This window comes from Ailuropoda melanoleuca, chromosome 1 (genome assembly GCF_002007445.2).
Source record: "Ailuropoda melanoleuca isolate Jingjing chromosome 1, ASM200744v2, whole genome shotgun sequence".
NCBI lineage: Eukaryota > Metazoa > Chordata > Mammalia > Carnivora > Ursidae > Ailuropoda > Ailuropoda melanoleuca.
This window is the reverse complement of record NC_048218.1, coordinates 123,794,042-123,816,003: the sequence shown is the minus strand read 5'-3', so window position 1 is coordinate 123,816,003 and position 21,962 is coordinate 123,794,042. Positions and strand designations below refer to the sequence as shown.

The 21,962-nt window shown below is 38.8% G+C and overlaps 1 protein-coding gene across 4 annotated transcripts in view; it reads right to left on the bottom strand.

Moving 5' to 3' along the window:
* Window positions 1-21,525, bottom strand: part of PNPLA8 (patatin like phospholipase domain containing 8) — a 46,782-nt gene extending 25,257 nt beyond the window's left edge. For 2 of the 4 annotated variants that reach the window (XR_002144066.2, XM_002913644.4), the window contains exons 1-5: window positions 21,298-21,522; window positions 13,676-14,814; window positions 13,375-13,524; window positions 6,984-7,135; window positions 2,018-2,112 (exon numbers count right to left, since the gene is read on the bottom strand). Coding sequence is in view for 3 of the 4 variants with exons in the window: in XM_002913644.4 (XP_002913690.1) it covers window positions 2,018-2,112; window positions 6,984-7,135; window positions 13,375-13,524; window positions 13,676-14,725 (1,447 nt within the window). In the remaining variant the exon portion in view is untranslated. Of the gene's footprint in view, window positions 1-2,017; window positions 2,113-6,983; window positions 7,136-13,374; window positions 13,525-13,675; window positions 14,815-21,297 lie in introns of all 4 variants that reach the window. The other 2 variants (XM_019806976.2, XM_034666169.1) reach the window with 2 other exon arrangements.
* Between the last annotated feature and the right edge of the window lie 437 nt (window positions 21,526-21,962).

Genomic DNA, 21,962 nt, shown 5'->3' with positions numbered 1-21,962 from the left:
ACACAATGGAAAGGAGGTACTATGATAAACACAGAAAAGTGCGTATCATATAAACTGGTATTTGACTCCACGGATGAATCTCTGTGATTTAAAGTTCTCTTTATTGAGCATCACCTACTAACAATGGTGCCAAAGCAGGATGTTAGCAACATGTGTGAACTGTTCAGAACCACCACAAAATTTAACAGAAATGGTCAGGGTAAAAGCTTCAAAGAAAGTGCAAAAACCTCAGCCACAGAGAAGGTTTCTTTTGAGAAACATTTCCACATTTAAATCAAATTGGGCAATGTTATTTTCCTATCCTGAGAGTCACAATGTATTTTTAAAATATCTCAGAAGTCCCTCTGTGAAGAAACCTGCGTAACTTCCTCCAACCCAACAACTTCCTGTAACCTACCATCTTGAGGAATTCATGTTCCAGGGAACATTATAAGAATCACTAATTCCTTATGCTTTTGAATCATTCCTTTAACTGCTCTCATTAAGTTTTCACAATTGAACATCAATTAACATGCCCTCTGGGCATATCTGCCATACTCGACACAGATAATGTAGAGAAATTATTTGATTTTGTTGCTAGTGGTCCTTAGAACTATTTTAATTCAAAAGAATGAGGAAAAAAATAGAAATGAAAGCCTATGAAGATAAACTAACATGAAACGAGAAATTATCAGGTCACACAGTAAAATATACAGCAAGGATCCACAATCCTCATAGTCCTCGAGTGTTACCTAGGGCGTAAGCAACAGCTATGGGTGTCCTGAGGGGCTTCATGCATACATGGACAGGGCTTGGGTGGATGGATGGGTGACAGGTGAGGTAAGGAAATAGAAAAACAAAACAGAACAAAAATTGATCAGATGGTGATTCAAGGAAAACCAAAAAATTATGCAGTAACAATCATATTCTAAAGTTGCCAATTTCTTCTATGCAAACACAAAACTACAATCTTAAATGTACCTAGCTATATTAAGAAGTAGGTTTTTAAACACATAGATTCTCAACATTTATCAATTTAAATTCTGGCTTCAAACAATTAGATTAAGAAATGACATAAGAAGCAATTTCCTGGGCCCCTGGGTGGCTCCCACCGTTAAGCGTCCAACTTTTGATTTTGGCTCAGGTCGCGATGTCATGGTCAAGAGGGGAAGCCCTGCCTTGGGCTCCCTGCTGAGCACGGTGCCTGCTTAAGATTCTCTAATTATCATATGGTTTCACTCATTTATGGAACATTAAGTAGGAAGATCGGTAGGAGAAGAAAGGGAAGAAGGAAGGAGCGGGTAAACAGAAGGGGGAATGAACCATGAGAGACTATGGACTCTGGGAAACAAACTGAGGGCTTCAGAGGGGACGGGGGTGGGGGAATGGGATAGGCCGGTGATGGGTAGTAAGGAGGACACGTATTGCATGGTGCACTGGGTGTTATACGCAAGTGATGGATCAGGGAACTTTATATGGAAAACTAGGGATGTACTGTATGGTCTAACATAATATAATAAAAAATTATTATTAAAAAATAATAAACAAAATCTTTAAAAAAAAAGATTCTGTCTATCCCTCACCCCCACCTGCACAGGCGCCCCCCCCAACAAAAAAACAAAAAAAACCCAAAGCACCGCGTCTGAATGATAACTTATGCCCAATAAACATGTTATTAAGTTCATTAAGCCAACTGAAGGATTATTCATGATCAAAACATAGAATACCCATCATTCAGAGAATGACCATGATTTTATTTTATTTTATTTTTTTATATTTTTTTAGATTTTATTTTTATTTATTCGACAGAGAGAGAGACAGCCAGCGAGAGAGGGAACACAAGCAGGGGGAGTGGGAGAGGAAGAAGCAAGGCTCATAGCAGAAGAGCCTGATGTGGGGCTCGATCCCACAATGCCGGGATCACGCCCTGAGCCAAAGGCAGAGGCTCAACCGCTGTGCCACCCAGGAGCCCCAGAGAGTGACCATGATTTTAAATGCCTACGGCTGGGACCCAGGGCTTCCATAAAACAGTAATTACCTGTGCTCACACCACAGATGTAGTCAAAGAGCTGATGGACTGGCTTCTGAGTAAGTTCAACCAATTTTCGCAGTGTCTGGAGAGCAACCACACCCCTACAGAAAAAAGGACAAATGAAAATTCCTGTTACAAGGAATTTTAGTCTTTTTTTTTTTTTTAAGATTGTATTTATTTATTTGACAGAGAGAGAGACAGCCAGGGCGAGAGAGGGAACACAGGCAGGGGCAGTGGGAGAGGAAGAAGCAGGCTCCCAGCAGAGGAGCCTGATGTGGGGCTCGATCCCAGGACTCTGGGATCACGCCCTGCGCTGAAGGCAGATGCTTAATGACTGAGCCACCCAGGCGCCCCTGAAGGAATTTAAGTCTTGAATAGAACAAGCCTACAAGTTGGCTTTCTAGCTTATATGCTAACATGGAAACTGATAATATAAATTAACATCAGTAAAAACTGCCTGTTTCTAAGATCACTTTCAAAACTCCAATACCTAAATAATGGTACAAAACCTGTGTTATAGCAGCACGTTTTACATTTATATTAGTATCTCTTTGAATAAGACTAAAAAGATGCCAAAATAAGATATTTTTTTAAACACCCCAGACTGTGGAAAATACTTAAAACCTGCACTCACCAGTTTTGGAACACCATATATTGGTTTCTTCTCTCTGCAATGTAAGTTGGCTGCCTAAGCAGCCATTTTTGTTTTCTGTGTTTCGCTATATACTTGTATATATTTATAAGTACATATCTATACTTATAAGTATATATACTTTTATCTATACTACATATTTCACATTTGTATATACTTTTAAGCTTTCTTTTATTTATTAGTTTTTTAAAACTTTCAACAACTTCAAGATAATGCCCTGCATTAGGGATGTATTAATTTATGCTGCCGACTTTGCTCATTTCTGGATCCTTGCCAAAGGCAGCAAAGAGCTTGACGACAAACGTGGAAAATGAAAAGAGGCCAGGAGATGTAGGCCAATTCACGATGTGTGTAATGTGTGAACAATTCTTAACGCTGGGAGAATATATGGAAACAATGAAATGGTCTAAACCCAATACAAGATGTGGGGCAGAGAGGTCCTGGCTATAGTCAGGCATCACCAAATACAACATAGAATGTCACAGTGTGTGGGGCGCCTGGGTGGCACGGCGGTTAAGCGTCTGCCTTCGGCTCAGGGCGTGATCCTGGCATTATGGGATTGCGCCCCATATCAGGCTCCTCCACCATGAGCCTGCTTCTTCCTCTCCCACTCCCTCTGCTTGTGTTCCCTCTCTCGCTGGCTGTATCTCTGTCGCATAAATAAATAAAATCTTTTAAAAAAAAACATGTCAAAGTGTGCTTTGATACTGCTAACAGGAAATCACTAGAAAATACTCTAACATTAAAGCAGAAAACCAGAAACGATAATTTGCTTTGTAATTTTTTTTTTAAAAGATTATTTATTTGACAGAGAGAGACCACCAGTGAGAGGGGGAACACAAGCAGGGGGAGTGGGAGAGGAAGAAGCAGGCTCCTAGAGGTGGACCCTGATGTGGGGCTCGATCCGGGAATGCCAGGATCATGCCCTGAGCCGAAGGCAGATGCCTAACGACTGCGCCACCCAGGCACCCTTGATTTTCTTTGTAATTTTAAGAAGTAATATGGATTTGAAGAGAGGAAAGAGAAGACAAGAGGGCTTATCAAAAAGATACATCATGAAATCAAAGTGAGACATGAAGAACTAGAGATAATGCCAGATAAATATACTTAACAATGTGACCCCTATTATCTTATAAAAAGAAATAAAACACGCACATACATTCTCATGCAAGAAAAAAAGATTTGGGGGCGCCTGGGTGGCACATCGGTTAAGCGTCTGCCTTCGGCTCAGGGTGTAGTCCCGGCGTTATGGGATCGAGCCCCACACCAGGCTCCTCCGCTATGAGCCTGCTTCTTCCTCTCCCACTTCCCCTGCTTGTGTTCCCTCTCTCGCTGGCTGTCTCTATCTCTGTCAAATAAACAAATAAAATCTTAAAAAAAAAAAAAAAAAAGAAAAAAAAGAAAAAAGATTTGAAGAAATAAATCAAAATATTAAAAAGCTAGGAATTGTGAGCTATAATTTTTTGTTTTGCTTTTCTTTATATTTTTTTTTCTTTCCAAGTTTTACTTGTATAATCAGGAAGAAAACTATTTTAAAATGCTGTATTTATAAACTAATTCAAGTCAAATTTAGAAATAAACGCACTTGCCAGCTTGATTCTCTCAGCCTAACACTGTACCGGGCTCTCACATACAAAACAAAGAAAAGGTATGGGTTCTTTTTCTCCCAAGCCCTCATATCCTTACTGCTCTCAACACAAACTTCCCATCCTGGCTGCTTTCTCATGTTCCCCTCAAGCAAGGCTTCTCAGCAGCAGCACGAGTGACATTTAGGGCCAAGTCTTTGCTGTTGGGCTGTGCTGTGCATTGTAGGGTTTCAGCATCAACTACCCTCTTCTCACTAGACTCGTGATGGTCCCCCAGTTCCAATCACCAAGAACACCTCCAGACACTGATAAATGTCAAGGCGGTAAAATCACCTCCAGCAGAGAACTGCTGATCTAAATCTCCCTTCATCCTAACCCACCTTTAGACTTCCCCAAATGTCTTCAATTTCTCCAGGAATGACTAAAAAACTCCTATTCTATAGAATCAAATACTTATTGGTCCCAAAGCTCTTTTCAACATACCTCCCTCACTCTAAATAGATAGTTGAATGTTCTTGACTGTTCCTTCCGGTATCTCTACTCAAATATTTGTTACTTCTTTAAAAAGAAGTCACAGTCACATCGGTGGCTGCCAAAGGTGGTGAGGTGGGTGGGGTTGACAAAATGGGTGCAGAGATCAGAAGGTTACATAATAAATAATACAATAAATACTCTGTCCCCGGGATGGAAGGTACTACATGGTAACATAGTTAATAATACTGTACTGCATATCTGAAAGTTACTAAGAGTTAATCTTAAATATTCTCATCCCAAGAAAAAAAACTGTTAACCATGTGTGGTGATGGATGTTAACTAGACTTGTGATCATTTTGCAAAATACACAGATATCATATCATTGTATATCTGAAACTAACATAAAGTCATCATCTCATTTTTTTTTAATTGAAAAAAAAAGTCATAGTCATGATCATTCTCTAAAATAGCACTATTACTCTTTATCACTTTGCTTTATTTTTCTTCATGGCACCCCTTACTATTCAATAATACATTTTTGCTTTGCTATTTGTTCTCTTTCCTCCTCTGGAACGCTAGTACCATGAAGACTTGGATTTTGTCTCTTTTGCTTACTGAGTGATTCCCGGATCCAAATCAGTGTTTAGAACATGGTAAGCACTCAATAACTGTTAGCTGACTTAATGAATGATACCATCCTTTCCATCTGCCCTGAACTTAATGGCAGAGAGGGCTGGCTTCTTCCTGCTCTTCAGTGAAATTCCTTACTCATTTAACTGCCACTCTCCTTGCTTGCCAACACTTTTAACCAATTCTATGAACTAGAATGATTCTCTCCAATTCATTACCACTTTATCTATTATATTAATGATGTCCACCTTCTTGAATTATTTCACTTCCGTAAGAAACATCCAAAAGATCTTCCAAAGACTTTTCTCTCCTCAATCAACTCAATCTCCATTTGCCAAATTAGCACTTCTATACTGTGTGAAGCCTTATATTCAACATGTTCAAAACAGAACTTTCTCAATACCATCACCTCCTCCCATTTCCCTGCAATTCTGTCCCAGTCATCCATACGGTCTCTATTTAAGAGCACCCTTGACCTCCTTCTATATCCAATCTCCCTTTTCTTCAAAGTTTTCTTGCATATTTTTCCTTCCTTCTGCTTCCCACTGCCACCATCCGAAGTTGTTATTTTATTGTCGTCTGCCTAGATTATTAAATAGCCTTCTTCCCTCATCAATCACACCGTTATTCACACTGGTGTCAAAATTAAAAGAATCTAGCCGACATACAGGATTTTAGAATTTAATAAAAAAATAAGGGTAGTGCTGGGACATACAAAATAGTAATTGGCAAGGCAGGGGTATCAGAGAACGAATCAGAGAGGTAAAGTAATCAAAGAACAGGCAGGACATGTACTATCAATTTCAGAGGTAAGAGCAGAGATGGGAGAAAACTAGAATCCAAGCTAGAAAATCTGGTGTGGGGGGGGAGGCTAACACCAAAGGATCTAACCAACAAGTAGTAAGGAACTAGACAAACTAGTAAGAAGCAGCACGGATTAACTGCCAGCGGTAAGAATGGAGTCTGGTGGTGAAATCTCCTTCTGAGCTAAGAATGCACTCAGTATCTCTCATGGAGCACCAGAATTGCCATCTGCAAGTAAAGATGTGGGGAGTCAGAAAGTTACTGACACAGACTCCTTTTATAACCGTCACTTTAAGTGACTAGCTGACTGATAAACATGGGGAAGATAAACATAATTAAAGAAAACTAACGTTACCAAACATTGCCAAGATTTTAAGAGAGTCATGGTTGAAACAGTGTCCTAAACTAACAGAAAGGTCTGAAAAGACCAAACTGAAATAAGTACTAGGTCAAATTAAAATAAAAGCAATCCAGGTGTATGTTAAAGATGTTCCTGGGGTGCCTGAGTGGCTCAGTTAGTTAAGTGGCTGCCTTTGGCTCCAGGATGAGCATGATGCCTGCTTGAGATTCTCTCTCTCCCCCTCTCTCTCTGCCCCTCCCCCTCACTCATGCACACTCTTGCTGTAAATTAATCTTACAAAAAAAAAAAAAAACACCCAAGAAGCTCTTAGGTTGATAAAATAATAAATTAAAAACTATTTCATGTTTTATTTTTAAGACTTGTTTTTACAATGATATAGTTACTATAATTACAAATAATCAGTTAAAAAAATTTCTCAGGCTGAACTGGATCCACAGATTTAAAAAACCATTTTTCTAGCTTTACCTTGTTCCTCCACCATCAATTGTAAGAATTCGGATTCCTCTTCCTTTCACTGGATCCACATAGCCAATTAAGGCCAAAATTTCTCTAACTGCAGCCTGAAGAGTTTCATCCTTAATTTGTCTTAATCTTAATAAATACGGAATAATTTTTTCCTGTATTGAGAGAAAAAATATTTTATTACTTTTGTCAAATCAAGAATGAAAATGTATGATTATTTTTAACCAACATATGTAGATCATCACATATAATCACAGTGCCAGTGTTTATTACTTTCTCAATAATCTTAAATATTACTTTTTAACATGTTAATGTCAATTAATATTTAAAATATATTTCTTCTAGTATCTAGGTTAAAAATTAACCTCAGTCCAAATATTTTCTTTAAAAGATACAATACTTAATAATTAGAAAAAATATAATTTGCTTAACACAAATTTACAAAGTATTGTCACAACAAAAGGTTAACATTATAAATTGTATAAGGTATTTTCTCCAAATCCTAAAGATCAAATTCTTCACAGTAATCACTGGAAATTAATCTTGTTATCAAAAGAAAAACAAACCACCTTGTACACATGGGATATAAGGGTAGCTCGTAGTGAAATATGAACTTCAATAAATATAACAAAGGTAGAAGGCAAAAGCTGACCATTACAACAAATAATTCAAATTCACTACATTTAAATAACTAGTTTAAACAAAACTAGGACTTTGAGATTCTAAGTGTTTAACTTCATATTGTTGATCAAAGGCAAGAGCTTAAATCCTAGGGTTCTACACTAAGTTTACCACAGATTCTCTAGGTTCTGTACACACAAGCCTCTTATCTGGTCAAACCCCAGGTTTAAGGAAGTAGTTGACTAGTAGCTACACCTGTGCTATGTAACCTTCAGTAAATTAAAAAAAAAAATTCCCACGTATCACTCATTTTGTTTCTTTTTTATGATAAATCAAATCTGAAATAGTATTGTTCCAAATTCCTTTCCAGTTGCTTTTAGCCCTGGCTAATGTTGAGCTCCAAGGCCCCACGAGAAGAACCTGAACAGTGGTGGAGCATGGGAATGTGAATTTTCATTTCTGGTTAGAACAGTCTCTTTCCAAGAACAATTAGAAAATTTTAATTAAAGACAAAAGAAGTTCCATCTGTTTAAAAGCATCAGAGGACTGCTAAAGCAATGAGAAGAGGGGCTAGGAATCTAGAGAGGAGATAATTGCTAAGAAGTGAGCTGAGGGGCGCCTGGGTGGCTCAGTTGGTTAAGCGTCTGCCTTCGGCTCAGGTCATGATCCCAGGGTCCTGGGATTGAGCCCCACATCAGCCCTGCTCAGCGAGGAACCTGCTTCTTCCTTTCCCCTGTGCTGGTGCTCTCAAAAAAATAAATAAAATCTTTTTTTAAAAAAAAGTGATCTCATAAACTATAGCTTTTCTTCCCTTGAGGCATTTGCTTATGTGGGGAAGAAGCAAAAGATTAAAAAACTTGATGATTAAGACAGAGGGCCATAAACACATATTATATGTAATACATATATATAATATGTAACATACACATATTATATGTAATATACACCATATAAAAACTTTAACCCATAATATATAAGGAAATTCTCCAAATTGTTAACAAAAAGCTGGTCAACCCAAAGGAAAAATGCGTAAGACCTGGAATAGGCACTTCACAAAGGAAGTATACAAATGGCCAATAAACACTGAAAAAGGTGCTAAACTTCAGTTACCAGAGAACTGCAAATTAAAGCCACAATTTAGTATCACTAAACATCCAACACAATGTCTAAAATGAGAAAGATAAAGTGTCGGAGAGGAAGTGTAGCTACCAGAAGGTCGATAAAATTTTGGTGAAAGTATAAATTGGTATAAACACTTTGCAAAACCACTTGGCAGTATCTACTAAAGATGAAACTATGCACACTTCACGACCAGGACCACTACTCTTGGGTATACACTCCCAACGAAATAAAGACCTGTGTTTTCCAAAAGATACGTGCCCTAAGCACTATTCCTAAATACTCCCAGACTGGAAACTATCCCAAAGTCCATCAGCAGTAAAATGGATACATTGTCCTATATTCATACCACAGAATACATCACAATGAGAATGTTTCATAACCCTACCCCACACTGAAGGTTCTCACAAATAATGTCAAGTGAAACAAACAAGATAACAAAAGAGCACAAGCTGTACCATTCCATTTGCAGAACATGCAGAAAAAGGCAAGAGTAAGACTGCTAAAGATAAGGAGACCTGGTCAATCTTTTTGGAGATAGTGACTGGAAGGGGGCATAAAGGGCTGAGGGCTATATAGATATTTCCAATTTTTGAGAATTCATGGAGCTGTATGCTTACATATACTTTTCTGCCCATGATATTTTTATAAAAAGATAAGCAAAGTCACATGACTGAACTTGGGGCCCCTACCAAAGTTGAGATGAATTCAGTATTCAAAAAAAGGGGGGGGAATGAAAAGAATTATCAAAACACAATTTGTGAAAAACTAGGAGCTCATAATGATAGCTTTAAAAAATGCCAAAAAATTCATGTCACCAATGAGGCAGCTTTTAAAACATCTTTTTACTTTGAAAATTGGTGACTAAGGAAACTAATCATTTTTCTTGCTTATCCTGTAAAATTGGTCTTTGAGAGTAACCAAACAGCTTTAGCTGGTAAAGAAAAGCTCTACTTTTACAGAACAATGTCAATTACAATGTAGAAGGAGTGGCAGAATTAGTAATTTATCATTCTGCCACCCTAATGAAATGACTAGTTCTGGGAACAATTAGGTTAATGGCTGATGGGATTATGGTTCTAGCCTAAATGTCCAAAGAGAAGATCAGACTGTCACCTCTCTAATCCAGTGGTCAACACTGGTTTTTCAACCAACTATGCATGTTCTGATATGATGGAAATGAGGCATGTGACATATACAGTGTGCTCTAACAAAAAATGTTTAACTCCACCAAGTCTTTATATTTATGTTCCAGTGTTCAGCAAATAAAAAGGAACAAGGAATACATCAAATTACATCAATGAAGAGGAAGCCACGTACCAGTCTGGTCTCTTCAATTAGTTCTGAAGATGTGGGTAAGGAGAACAGTGCTATAAGTGACTTAGGGGAAATAACCAGATAATAAATATGGTCTAGACTGGACCCTCACTTGGACCCAATCAGTTACACAAAGAACATTTTCGACTTGGATATAGAATGGGATGACAATTTACTGATACAGAGAGGTGTACATTACTAACTGAAAAAAATGCAATAAAAAAACAGACTACAAAGCAGAACACACAGAATGACTTTATTCTGGTATATTATATATAAGCATAGAACAAATTTCTAGAGAAATACCGTGGTAGACATTACTAATGTTCACCAATATCCAATTTGCTGCTCCTTCCAGGCACACGAAGACAATACTTCTCTGGCCAATGCAACTGAGCAGGGTAAGTCAGCCGTGAGTAGAAGAAACGTAGGGCACTTTCTGCTGAAATACTCTTACCTTGAAAGACTGATCATGGAGGCCTCATATGGAAACATACGAGAACAAGATCAAAGTGGCCACCACACAGAGGTTCACTGTCCTGGAGAGTCACCCAACCCCCAGGCTACTTTGCACAAGGGACAAATAAGCTTCTGTTGTGTTAAGCCACTGAGGTTTAGGTATTGTTTATCAGAGTTTAACTTGACTTAATCTGACTAATACAAATAGACACTAATACATTTACAGTGGTAATCTCTGGGTAGCAGAAAGCTGTTCTTATTTCCTTATTTTTATTTTTTACAAAGTTTATGCGGCCTCTTTCTTTCTTTTCTTTTTTTTTTTTTTAAAGAATTTATTTATTTATTTGACAGAGAGACAGCCAGTGAGAGAGGGAACACAAGCAGGGGGAGTGGGAGAGGAAGAAGCAGGCTCCCACCTGAGGAGCCTGATGTGAGGCTCGATCCCAGAACGCCAGGATCACGCTCTGAGCCGAAGGCAGACGCTTAACAACTGAGCCACCCAGGTGCCCCAATGCTGCTCTTTCCTTAGAAAAGGTTACTTTTTTATTAAAAAAAATAGTGAAAGGGGGCACCTGAGTGGCTCAGTCGTTAAGCGTCTGCCTTCAGCTCAGGGCGTGATCCCAGAGTCCAGGGATTGAGCCCCGCATCAGGCTCCCTGCTCTGTTGGGAAGCCTGCCTCTTCCTCTCCTACTCCCCCTGCTTGTGTTCCCTCTCTCACTGGCTGTCTCTCTCTCTCTGTCAAGTAAATAAATAAATTCTTTAAAAAAAAAATAGTGAAGGATACTACCTTCACCAACAATGAAAAACTCATCAAAGGCAATTTCCTAGACGTGGCTGCCATACATGCAGAAGCTCACATACATATATATACATGAGAGGAAACTAGTTTATCAAAGACAATGCACTCTGATTTGGCCACCAAAAATATGATACACAATAAAGTGAAATTCATATAAATGTTTTAGAACAAACAATTCTAGCATTTTTCAAAAGCTCAATTCTTTTGAATAATGAAAACTTCATTGGGAAAGTTCACACGAGAGTGTGCATGTTAACATGCCTTAATTTATCAAGTTCATTCTTTTTGAGATGCTTTTTACTTAAGGAAATGATAAGAACTTTTTACAGACTATCCAGATTTTCAATCATACTTGATCGGAATATACATTCCTGTAACACATTACTCCTTGGTATTGAAGGGTCTTAGATGTGAGATCAGAAATGCAAAATAAAAGAGCCCTCGAAGTTTCTACTAGCATGACTATTCATAATAGACTAAAACTGAAGAGTAATCAACAATTCATCAGTAGTACAATAAATAAACTGTGACACATTCACACCATGGAATATAAAAGCAACAGGAATGAACGTTCTACAACTACTCACAACAATGTGAATGATGACTACCAACACGATGAATGAAAAAACCCAATCACAGTAATTTATATAATGTACGAAAAAACCCAAAACTAATCTAATCTAAACTAATCTGGGGAGACTGTGACTGAAGGGGGCACAAGGGAGGCTTCTGAAGTGCTGGTAAATTCTGTTCTTCACCTGGGCTCCAGTTACATGGATGCGTTTAGTTTGTGAAAACGTCACTGAACTTGATTCCTGTAACCCCAAGTTGTTTAGACTTCAATAAAACATTTTCTTAAAGTTCTTTAAAGTATGCAATTCTATGTATGATCTCGGCTTTCAGTATATCCCTGAAATGTTAAATGGACTTAATAGCATACCTACCTTTGGAAAATTTGTCTTTTAGATAAGAGATTATGTATGAAAGATAATCCCCAATTTTATGAACATGAAATTCTAAAGTTTAGCTTTATAATGTATGAATTACACAATATGAAACTACAGAAGGCTACCTTAAAGACTCAGACAACTTCGGCAAGATGGTTGTCAAAAAATGGAATAAATATGAACTAAGTTAACTTAAAATTTTCTGAATGGCAAGTTAAAAATAAGCATTAACAGATCTCTAATCAAAAGTTAACATTATCTGGGGTGCCTGGGTGGCACAGTGGTTAAGCGTCTGCCTTCGGCTCAGGGCGTGATCCCGGCGTTATGGGATCGAGCCCCACATCAGGCTCCTCTGCTATGAGCCTGCTTCTTCCTCTCCCACTCCCCCTGCTTGTGTTCCCTCTCTCGCTGGCTGTCTCTATCTCTATCGAATAAATAAATAAAATCTTTAAAAAAAAAAAAATTAACATTATCTGTTCATTATATATTTGTAAATTGTTGATTAAATATTACAAATCATCTTAGCAGTGCAGATGGAAAGAAATTCAACCACATCATTCATATTTTACAGTATTAATCTGAAAACAGCCTGTTTAAATGGGCCTAAATTACCTTCACTATTTTATATTTGAAAAAACTGAGGCCAAGAAAAGTTAATCATTGTATTAATATAATTATCAATCCAATTATCATTAAGATCATTAAAATGTTGACTTGTAAATACAAAAAGATCATGAAATAAAAATTAGCAATGGTTTTACTTATGAATTACACCTCCTGTCTTAAAAGAGTAGTTCTATAGTATAAACACATTCAAGAAAAATTTGACAACTATTTGGCAATTCAATGAACACATTGAGATTTATCTTCTATTTTAAAACATTTAACTTCAAAGAATAGATAGTAGTACCAATAGCATAATTTATCATCACAAAATAAGAGGGTATTTAGCATAATATATATAATAGAATAAGTGGACAATTCCTGATTCTATGACACATCATGTGTATGATGAAAACCATAAAAATATGTAAATTAAAAAAATGAAAGGTACTGATTGCCTTCTCCATTTTACAAAGTGCATCCGTATTTTTATTCCAAGACAAAACCAGATTAAATAAATTAGAATTACCTTGACAGCCACTCCTTTCCCTTCAGGAAATTCTAGAAGATGAAAAGTCAGTTCCTCAACCCTGTTGATGCAGAGCTTTGGGTCAGTTGTTCTTCTCAATGCCTGAACTAACGCCCGGGTTCTGTTATCAATGCTCACTCTCGCAATAATCTACAAAGACATATTAAAATATATATGATTAGAATGTGAAACTGCTCTAGTAATACCAACACATGATTAAAGTTTCTTAGGTCCCATAGGGAAATGCAATTTATGCATCTGCCAAAAATTAAAACGTCCAGCGACACTGGTAAGGACTTGCCTTTTCTCGCTGAAGAGATAACCGCTTTTTCTCCTCTGCGTTTTTGTCTTTGCTGACAGGCTGCTCAGCTTTAACAGCCTCTTCCTGTTCTTCGGGCTGGCTCTTGGAGTCATACTTTAATTTGGGGACAAGTCCACCAATATAACCACCTACTAAAGCTTGGACACCTTCGGTGGGGCGAGAAAGAAAGTTAGCAATAGTCTGTTTAGTAGAAACTGGAAGAGCCTCAGGTGTCCCGCCGGCACTTGCAGGCTTGTCCACAGAATACGAAGAAGATTCTGAATCTAGCTTGTCAGTCAGGACGCCAGGATCTGGAGAGCTCGATTTCTCTTCTTCAACCTTTTTATCTTCAAGTTTGTCCAGGAAATGTTTACTTTCCTTTTTTTGAGACATTCTTTCCTCACGTTTGAAGTATGAATTAATATGATTTGATAAAAAGTAGAATGACTCTCCAAACTTTGTGGTTATACTACTTGTGTAACGAAAAAGGCTTTGTTTACCTATATCTTCATCTTTATCTAGAATATGACTTTCTGAGAAAGAACTCTTTTCTACTGATTTGTCGCTGTATTTTTTCAGAGATTTGATGGCTTGTTTAATGCTTGTCTGTTTTAACCAGCCACTATCTGATACTTTTCTTAATATTCGAGAACTTGGCTTAAATTGAGCTAAGCGTGAGATCATTTCATTTTGAGCGCCAAAAACAGCCTTTGAAACAGAGTTCAAAGTACTTTTAATACGGGACATACGAATGCTCACTTTTGTAAGTCCCTTGGGAGTAGAAGTGCTAAGTTTCAAAATTCCAACATGTAAACCATGGTTATTTGGAGAGTAACAGTGCTTGCTGCAAGAATGGGCTTCACTTTTGGTCAATTTACATCTTATTTTGCTTGTATGAAAACCTCTTTGTAGACTGACGTGGCTTATCCTCCAGTAATGTTTAGGTGAGCATAAGAAATGCAGTTGCTTGCTTCTCTGCTTCCCACAAAGACTTCTTGCATTACTAAGAAGGTAAATATAATATATATCTATAGTCAAAGTAATAGACATAACTTAAAAATCATTTATCTCTATATGTTATGATTTTCACTTCATTCCTGAATGCTTCATTTAAGAAATGCCATAATTCATGGTCTTACCTGAAATAGCAAGAAAAAAAAAATTAGGATTCAAGGTAAAATTGAAAATGGGTATAAGATAAAATACATTTTTACTTGAATTAAACTCAGCAGCTTGTCTCAAACAAAGACAGAATAATATATTTCCATTAGGGATAATGCAGATTTGACTTTTAAGCTCACAGAAGACAATTCATTTTTCAGTACAGAATTCAGTGAAAAAAGAAAGTGAGTAGTAGGATGTTTCGTGAGAACTAATTTAGGAAAACTACCAAATACCTAAGTTTTCCTACAACACATAACTAAATATGCAATTTAGATACTATGCTGTTTTTCTTCCTTGTCAAAGTCTGGACTAGTTTAGGTGACACTAGACTTTGAGTTCTTCGAAAGCATCAAGTCTTATACTACCTCGTTCATTGCAAACCATTTATAGAATATTTAATTTACACAGACATGGTGCTAGATGCTGAGACCACAAAGACAAACAGGAGAGGAAGGAACTTTCAGTCTAGAGCTACAGATAGCCATGCAAAAATCATTTCACTATCTAGGTTGTATTTGTTAAATCAGAAGTCTGACTAGAAGCTGTGTGCCACATCTAACAGACAAAAGGTTCATAACCACAATATAAGAAGAATGCAAACAAATAAGAAAAGAAAGATTAACCTAATAGAAAAATAGGCAAAGGACATTAACAGGCCAGTTTATGTAGAATAAGAAGAAATACAAACAGTAAAATTATGAAAACATCCCTCACCACATCAAAGAAAAATACCAATTAAAACATAGTTTGTTCTTTCAATAGGTAAAAATGTAAATGGTTGCTAATATCCAGTATTAATAATGGGCTGGAGAAATGGGACACAAAGGGCTATTTGACAGTATCTAATGAAATCTTAAATACTATCTATCACAATTTTAAAGACACATATTTTTTGATCAGCAATTCCACTATTAAAACTCTATTAAGAATCCTACAGAAATACTTGTATAAGAGTGCAAAAGTATATATATACACATGCCCTAATACATTGCTTGAGATAACAGAACAATGAAAAACAACTCTAAAGGTCTTCTAGCAAGGGATGGCTCAATAAATTATGGCACGGATATACAGCAGAATGTGTTACCATATCATATTCTGTAGCAATTAAAGGAAACTAGATGATCTGCATACCCTTCATATACACTATGGTGAAAAAGGCCAGCTGCAATACTACATGCACCGAACACACATGGAGATGCGAAGAGGTAAACAGGTAGCTGTTAGGCAATGAAAGACAGCAAAACTATGCGTGCAGTTTAAATGTGTGGCTGTCTGCACACGCGCGAGCACACACACACACACACACACACACACAGATTCTGAAAAGATAAGCACCAGTTTGTTTATTCTTATGAACCAAGGAGTGGGATCAAAAGAGAATAAGGAGGGGGGCTTTTTCTTTTCCCTTTTGTATTGTCTGTGTTTTTTACAATGAGCAGGTATTCCTTTTGTAATTATAAAAAGCAAGCAGAAAAGAAGAAAAGAAAAAGTTAATGGTTTAGAACACTTTAACATAAGGTGCCATGTGAATGGTGAGAGTGGATATCCAGGTACATCCAAAAAACAAAAATAAAAAGACACTAAAAACTGGACAAAGTTAAAAAGGAATTCAAGTGGAAAGTTGAGAAAAGGAGAGAATTTTAGATAATGGTAAAAAAATAAACACAAAGACAAAAAAAGCATTTAAGAAAGCACACACAGTATGGGCAAAAATTGCAAGCAGTCTAGTTTTACTCCAGGACCTAGAGAGAGTAAGTGAGAATAATGAGTGAGAATAATGAGGGAGAGGTAGAGGATGATATTGCAAAGATGGTTTGGGGCCAGAGTAGGAAGGCTCCTACAAATCTTGCCAAGGAGATTAAAGATCAGACTGTCAATGAAGTATTTTAAGCAAAGGAATGACACTAGAAAGACAATTCCAGCAGCATTCTGACAGAATGGAACAGACAAGACTGAGAAAGACAGAAACCCAGAACCTACTGTGACTGTTCAGATTACAGTCTAAACTAAAGTTTTTTTAAATCCCATGTGAACATATGATTTTAAAATACCCAATTTTACAGAGAGGCAGAGAGAAAAGAAACCAACCTATCTGCCTTTCCGGCTTTTCTGAATTCCTCAGCACTTAGAGTCAATGAATAAGCTGAATTAACATGTAGATCCCACAATCCCCAACCCAGAAATACTTGATAAAATATATTAAAGTACTTGTGAATAAAAAGCCATGCTCAAAACCAATAAAGGACTCCTACAACTCAACAACAAAAAAATCAAATAACCCAATTAAAAAAAACGCGCAAAGAACTTGAATACATTTCTCCAAAGAGGACATACAAATGGCCAACAAACATACGAAAAGATGCTCAACGTCACTGATTGTCAGAGAAATGCAAATCAAAACCAAGAGAGAGAGCACTTCAAACGCATAAGGATGGCTATGATTAAAAACAAACAGAAAATAACGTGTTGGCAGAGACGTGGAGAAGTTGGAAGCCTTGTGCACTGTTAGTGGGACTGTAAAATGGAGCAGCTGCTATGGAAAATACTATTGTGGTTCCTCAAAATAGTAAAAATAGAAATACCATATATCTAGCAACCCTACTTGTGGATATATATCCAAAGGAATTGAAAGACAGTCTCAAAGAGGTATTTGCACACCTGTGTTCACTGCAGCACACAACAGCAGAGGTGGAAACAACTCAAATGTCCATGGACAGAAAAACAAAATGTGGTATTTACCTATAATAGAATATATTCAGCCTTTAAAAGGATGGAAATCCTGTCACATGTTACAACAGGGATGAACTCTGAGAACATTATTTAAAGTAAAACATGCCTGTCACAAAAGGACAAATACTGTATGATTTCACTTACATAAGTATCTAGAGTATTCAAAGTCATAGCTATAGAAAGCAGAATGGTGGATTCTAGGGGTTGGGGGAATGGGGCAAAAGGGGTTGCTTAATGGGCACAGAGTTTCAGTTCCACAAGATGAAAAAGTACTGGAGAGCTATTTTACAACAATGTGAATGTACTTAACGCCACTGAACCACATACTTAAACACGGTTAAGATGGTAAATTTTATAATACTTATTTTTATTACAAAAAACAAACAAAAACCCAAGAGTGGTAAATCTATAGTTGAGAAATCACAAGCCTGGATCTTCTTCAGTCACATTGCCTTGAATGGTACACAGATCCTAAGCAAATGAAAACTAGTCAGAGCTGGTGAACCCCAAAGGGGTTCAGTAAAATCAACCAAAAGTACCATGAAACGGGGCACCTGGGTGGCTCAGTCCATTGAGCTTCTGACTCTTGGTTTCAGTTCACAACTTGATCTCAGGGTGTGAGATTGAACCCTGCCTCCTGCACCGCACTGGCTGGCAGTCTGCTTGAGATTCTTTCGCCCTCTTCTCCCCACTCTCACACGTGTGCTCTCTCTCTCACACACAAATAAATCTTTAAACAACAACAACAACAACAGAAAACTACCATGAAAGGATACTTCCAAAACTCAGGGTAAATGGGCTATTTTACTTGACATGACCAGGAGAAGAACTGAGTTGACATTTTACTGGAGACCTGAATTAAGTAAGAAAGCAAACTATTAAAATCTGGGGGAAAAAGCAGTCAAGGCAAAGGAAAAAGCAACCAAGGCTTTGGAGACAGTAATGAGCTCTGTCTACTCAAGACTAGAAGAACAACCAGGAAGTTGAAAGTAAGTAAAAAACAGGGAAAATGGTGGAAAAACGGGCCCAAAAATCAAGCAGAAGACAGACCTATACAAGCCGAAAATACAGTAATGGGTCTGAATTGTTTCTTTCCAATGACATAACTCTCATGACCAATTATGAACACACCTAACAACAAGGCACTGAAATACAGTATATAAGGCAAAAAAAAAAAAAAAAGAAGAAACAATTACAGAAAGACCAATTTCATGATCATAATATTTAATATACCTCTTAGAAGCTACAATTATCAAGCAAAAATTAATAAATAAAGAGACCTGTCAACAAAATCAACAAGCTTAATTTAACTGCTCCCAAATCACAACACTAGTAAATGCAGATAAAAGTTTTGAGAGTAATTCTGCTGGAACAAAAGTCAGACCGCAAAAAGATAAAGAGGAGAGTGTCAAGTGGCAGGTGCCATCACCTACTGAGAAAAAAGCAAGGGAGAGTAGGGTACCTATTAATAGGGTAGTATAAAAACAGTGGAGGAATAAATACAATAGAGAGGTTTAGACCAACCTCTAGGGAATGCAATTGCATTTTAACCGGAGGAAATAAGGGAATTCCTAGCTGCAGGCTCAGCTGAGGATGGAAAGAATGAATCTACACAGGACTTCCCTTGGTTATTGCAATAATGCAGGCATAACGTGACACGGGTCTGAATTAAGGTAATGGTACTGTCCTGGAGGAAGGGTTACTCTGAGCCACACTTCGAAAGTGGGGAAACAGCAAAACACAGGACTTGATAACAAGGAAGAAATTGGGGTAAGGAGAAGATAGATGTCAAAAGAACTCAAGTGTTTTTATTCAGACACACAGGGAGAATACCATTTGTGAATATGAGATGACTGAGAACAGGACCAATTTAATATGAAAGAAAAATCGCTTGGATGAAGTAACATGGGACATTCAAATGGAGATGTACTATAGAACACAGGCTGTGGTTTATGTCTGGAGTTACCAGGACTACGACAACTAAAAGCCCAAGACTGAATTTACCCAACCCCTCCAAAAAAAAGATTTATAAAAATAATTCCTGGGAATTCGGGATCACAACTTCTCTTCCTTGAAAAATGGTTATACACACACACACACTATATACACACACACACACATATGTATTTTCCATAACATTTCAGGACTAATGGACCTATTAAAGTATTCCTTAGATCTGAAAATTTAAAACTCTGGTTTCTTTAGAAAGAAGAACAAGGGTAGAGCCTTGACTGACATCCAGAGTTAGGAAGAAGCAGTCTTCCCAGAAAACAAAAAGCACAGGTAAAAAAGATCTCCTGAAAAGATCAGGGTCATGGAAACCAATACAACAGCAAGTTCTAAAAAGAACTGGATAATGAACAAAGTAAAATATATAACATGACAGAGAAAGATTATAACTAAGACATGACATGACAGAAAGGTGTCCAAGGCTAAGAGTTCTAACTCTGACCTTTTCGCAAATGTGTGTTCCACTAGTGAGGCAATATGTACCCTTCAGCACAATTCCTTTGTCATTCCTGAGCAAAAGAACAACTCAGTACAAGCTGTACTTTCATCAACTTTGCAAGTGATGCAAATAAATACATCAGCTAGTCAACTGATCTTTTCTCTCAAATTCACTATAAAGACATTCTCTCAAGATTTTAATATAGATCTAAGACAGAAATAGAAAAGCAAGATCAACATTGAGAAAACGTTTGATAACAGAAATTATGAAATAAGAACATGTTCTTACAATGAAAGTACAAGTAAATCGCGCAATTTAACAAAATAATTATAATGGACTTGAAACAACTAGAGGCATCAATTCCCGGCTCACAGTTTAATACACTTTTTTTTTTAAACTCTCGGATTTAAAAATTCTTACTATTTCACTGTTTTAACAGCATTTCCTCAACACAGTGAAGCATACTTTTGTCAGTTTGAAATCTCAGCAATAAGGACTATAACCAAGAACGAGATACAACTGCTACTGGAAGTCAAAACACCATTTTAAAGAAGACAGTCCCTTATGAACACCACTTCTACGTTCCCCCTAGAAGTCACCACTTTTCTTTAAAGTTATCATTGTATTAGGCGTAGAAACCAGGTTCCTCCCAGCATGATGACAGAAATGACAAGGACGGGGAGTACTGCAACACAGTGATTCACACAGCTTCATCACTGAAAAAGCACACACCTGAACCTGCTGAAGCAACAGCAGTGGAGGTAGGGAGTTAAATGCGGGTAGAGTTAAAAAGAAGCCGCTGGTCTAAACATCGCTCAGCAGAATGACCCAGCGCACTGAGTGTGGAGGGCGACGTAGAATAGGGAAACCGTTTTGACAGTCACCAGGGCACTGCTGGAGAACCCTACAGTCCAGGGGCAGCCAAACACACTCGGGGTAACCAGGCTGGGAGTAGTGGGGGTGGGACAGAAAGCGCGGGGCGGGACCAGGGAAACCAAAACAGTGCGCGGGACCAGGGCAGCAAAACCCGCGGGGGCGGGCGGCGGGGACGGGCACCGCGCACCAATCAGTCCCAGGTCCGCGGCTCCTTCCGGTGCCCGGCTGCCTCTTGGAACCTTGGTCCCGGGACCTCCTCGAAGCCCGGCGTCTTCCCGCCCTCTAACTCTGCAAGCGCCCTCCAAGGACAGGTAAGAAGGGCCAGACAAGTGCCCGGGGAGACCAGGCCGCCCTCTTCCCTAACCTCTCGTCCCGCCTCTGTCCCCCTGCCGCCACTCACCGGGAAGCAGGCCGCAACTACTTGGGCGGCAGCGGCGACGCGCCTCTGCCCCGGACTGCCGTCCACTCTGACCGGCCCGCATCAGCTGAGCTTCCAACACAAACAGAAGAGTCGCGGCCGGGGCGCCACCCCCACTGCTCCGTCCCGCCCCAGCGGAAGTGACGCACGCGCGGGTCGCGTCTACCCGCCAGGCCGGGAGGAACGCCTTTGCTCGGCTCCGGCGGGGGCCTCCCTGTCAATCGCCGCTCCCTCTCCTAGGCATGCGCAATAGAGCCTGAGTGAGCGAGGGGCGGGAGGCGTGCGTGCGTGCGTGCGTGCACGCGCCGGCTTGCGCCGGGGCAGGCGTGGCTGGGTGGTCGGCTTGGGGGCGTTGCTTTGCTCTTTGTGCTTGTCTTCCTCCCTCCATCTCTGCGGCGTTCCATCTCCACGTCGCTGGGGGCCCTGTGGGCGCGCTGTCCAGTCCGCGGAGCTGGGGGCTGCGTTATCAGCGGCCGAGAGGTCGTGAGTGGCGTGGGCCGGGGTAGCCCTCTGCAGTCGCCATTCTTGGGCATGGCCACCGCGGCTAAACATCATTGGAAAGCGCTTCCACATGTATTATCGAATTGGAAGTTAGCCTGTGACATTACCATATACGTCCCACAGAAGGTCCCACACTCACATTTTTC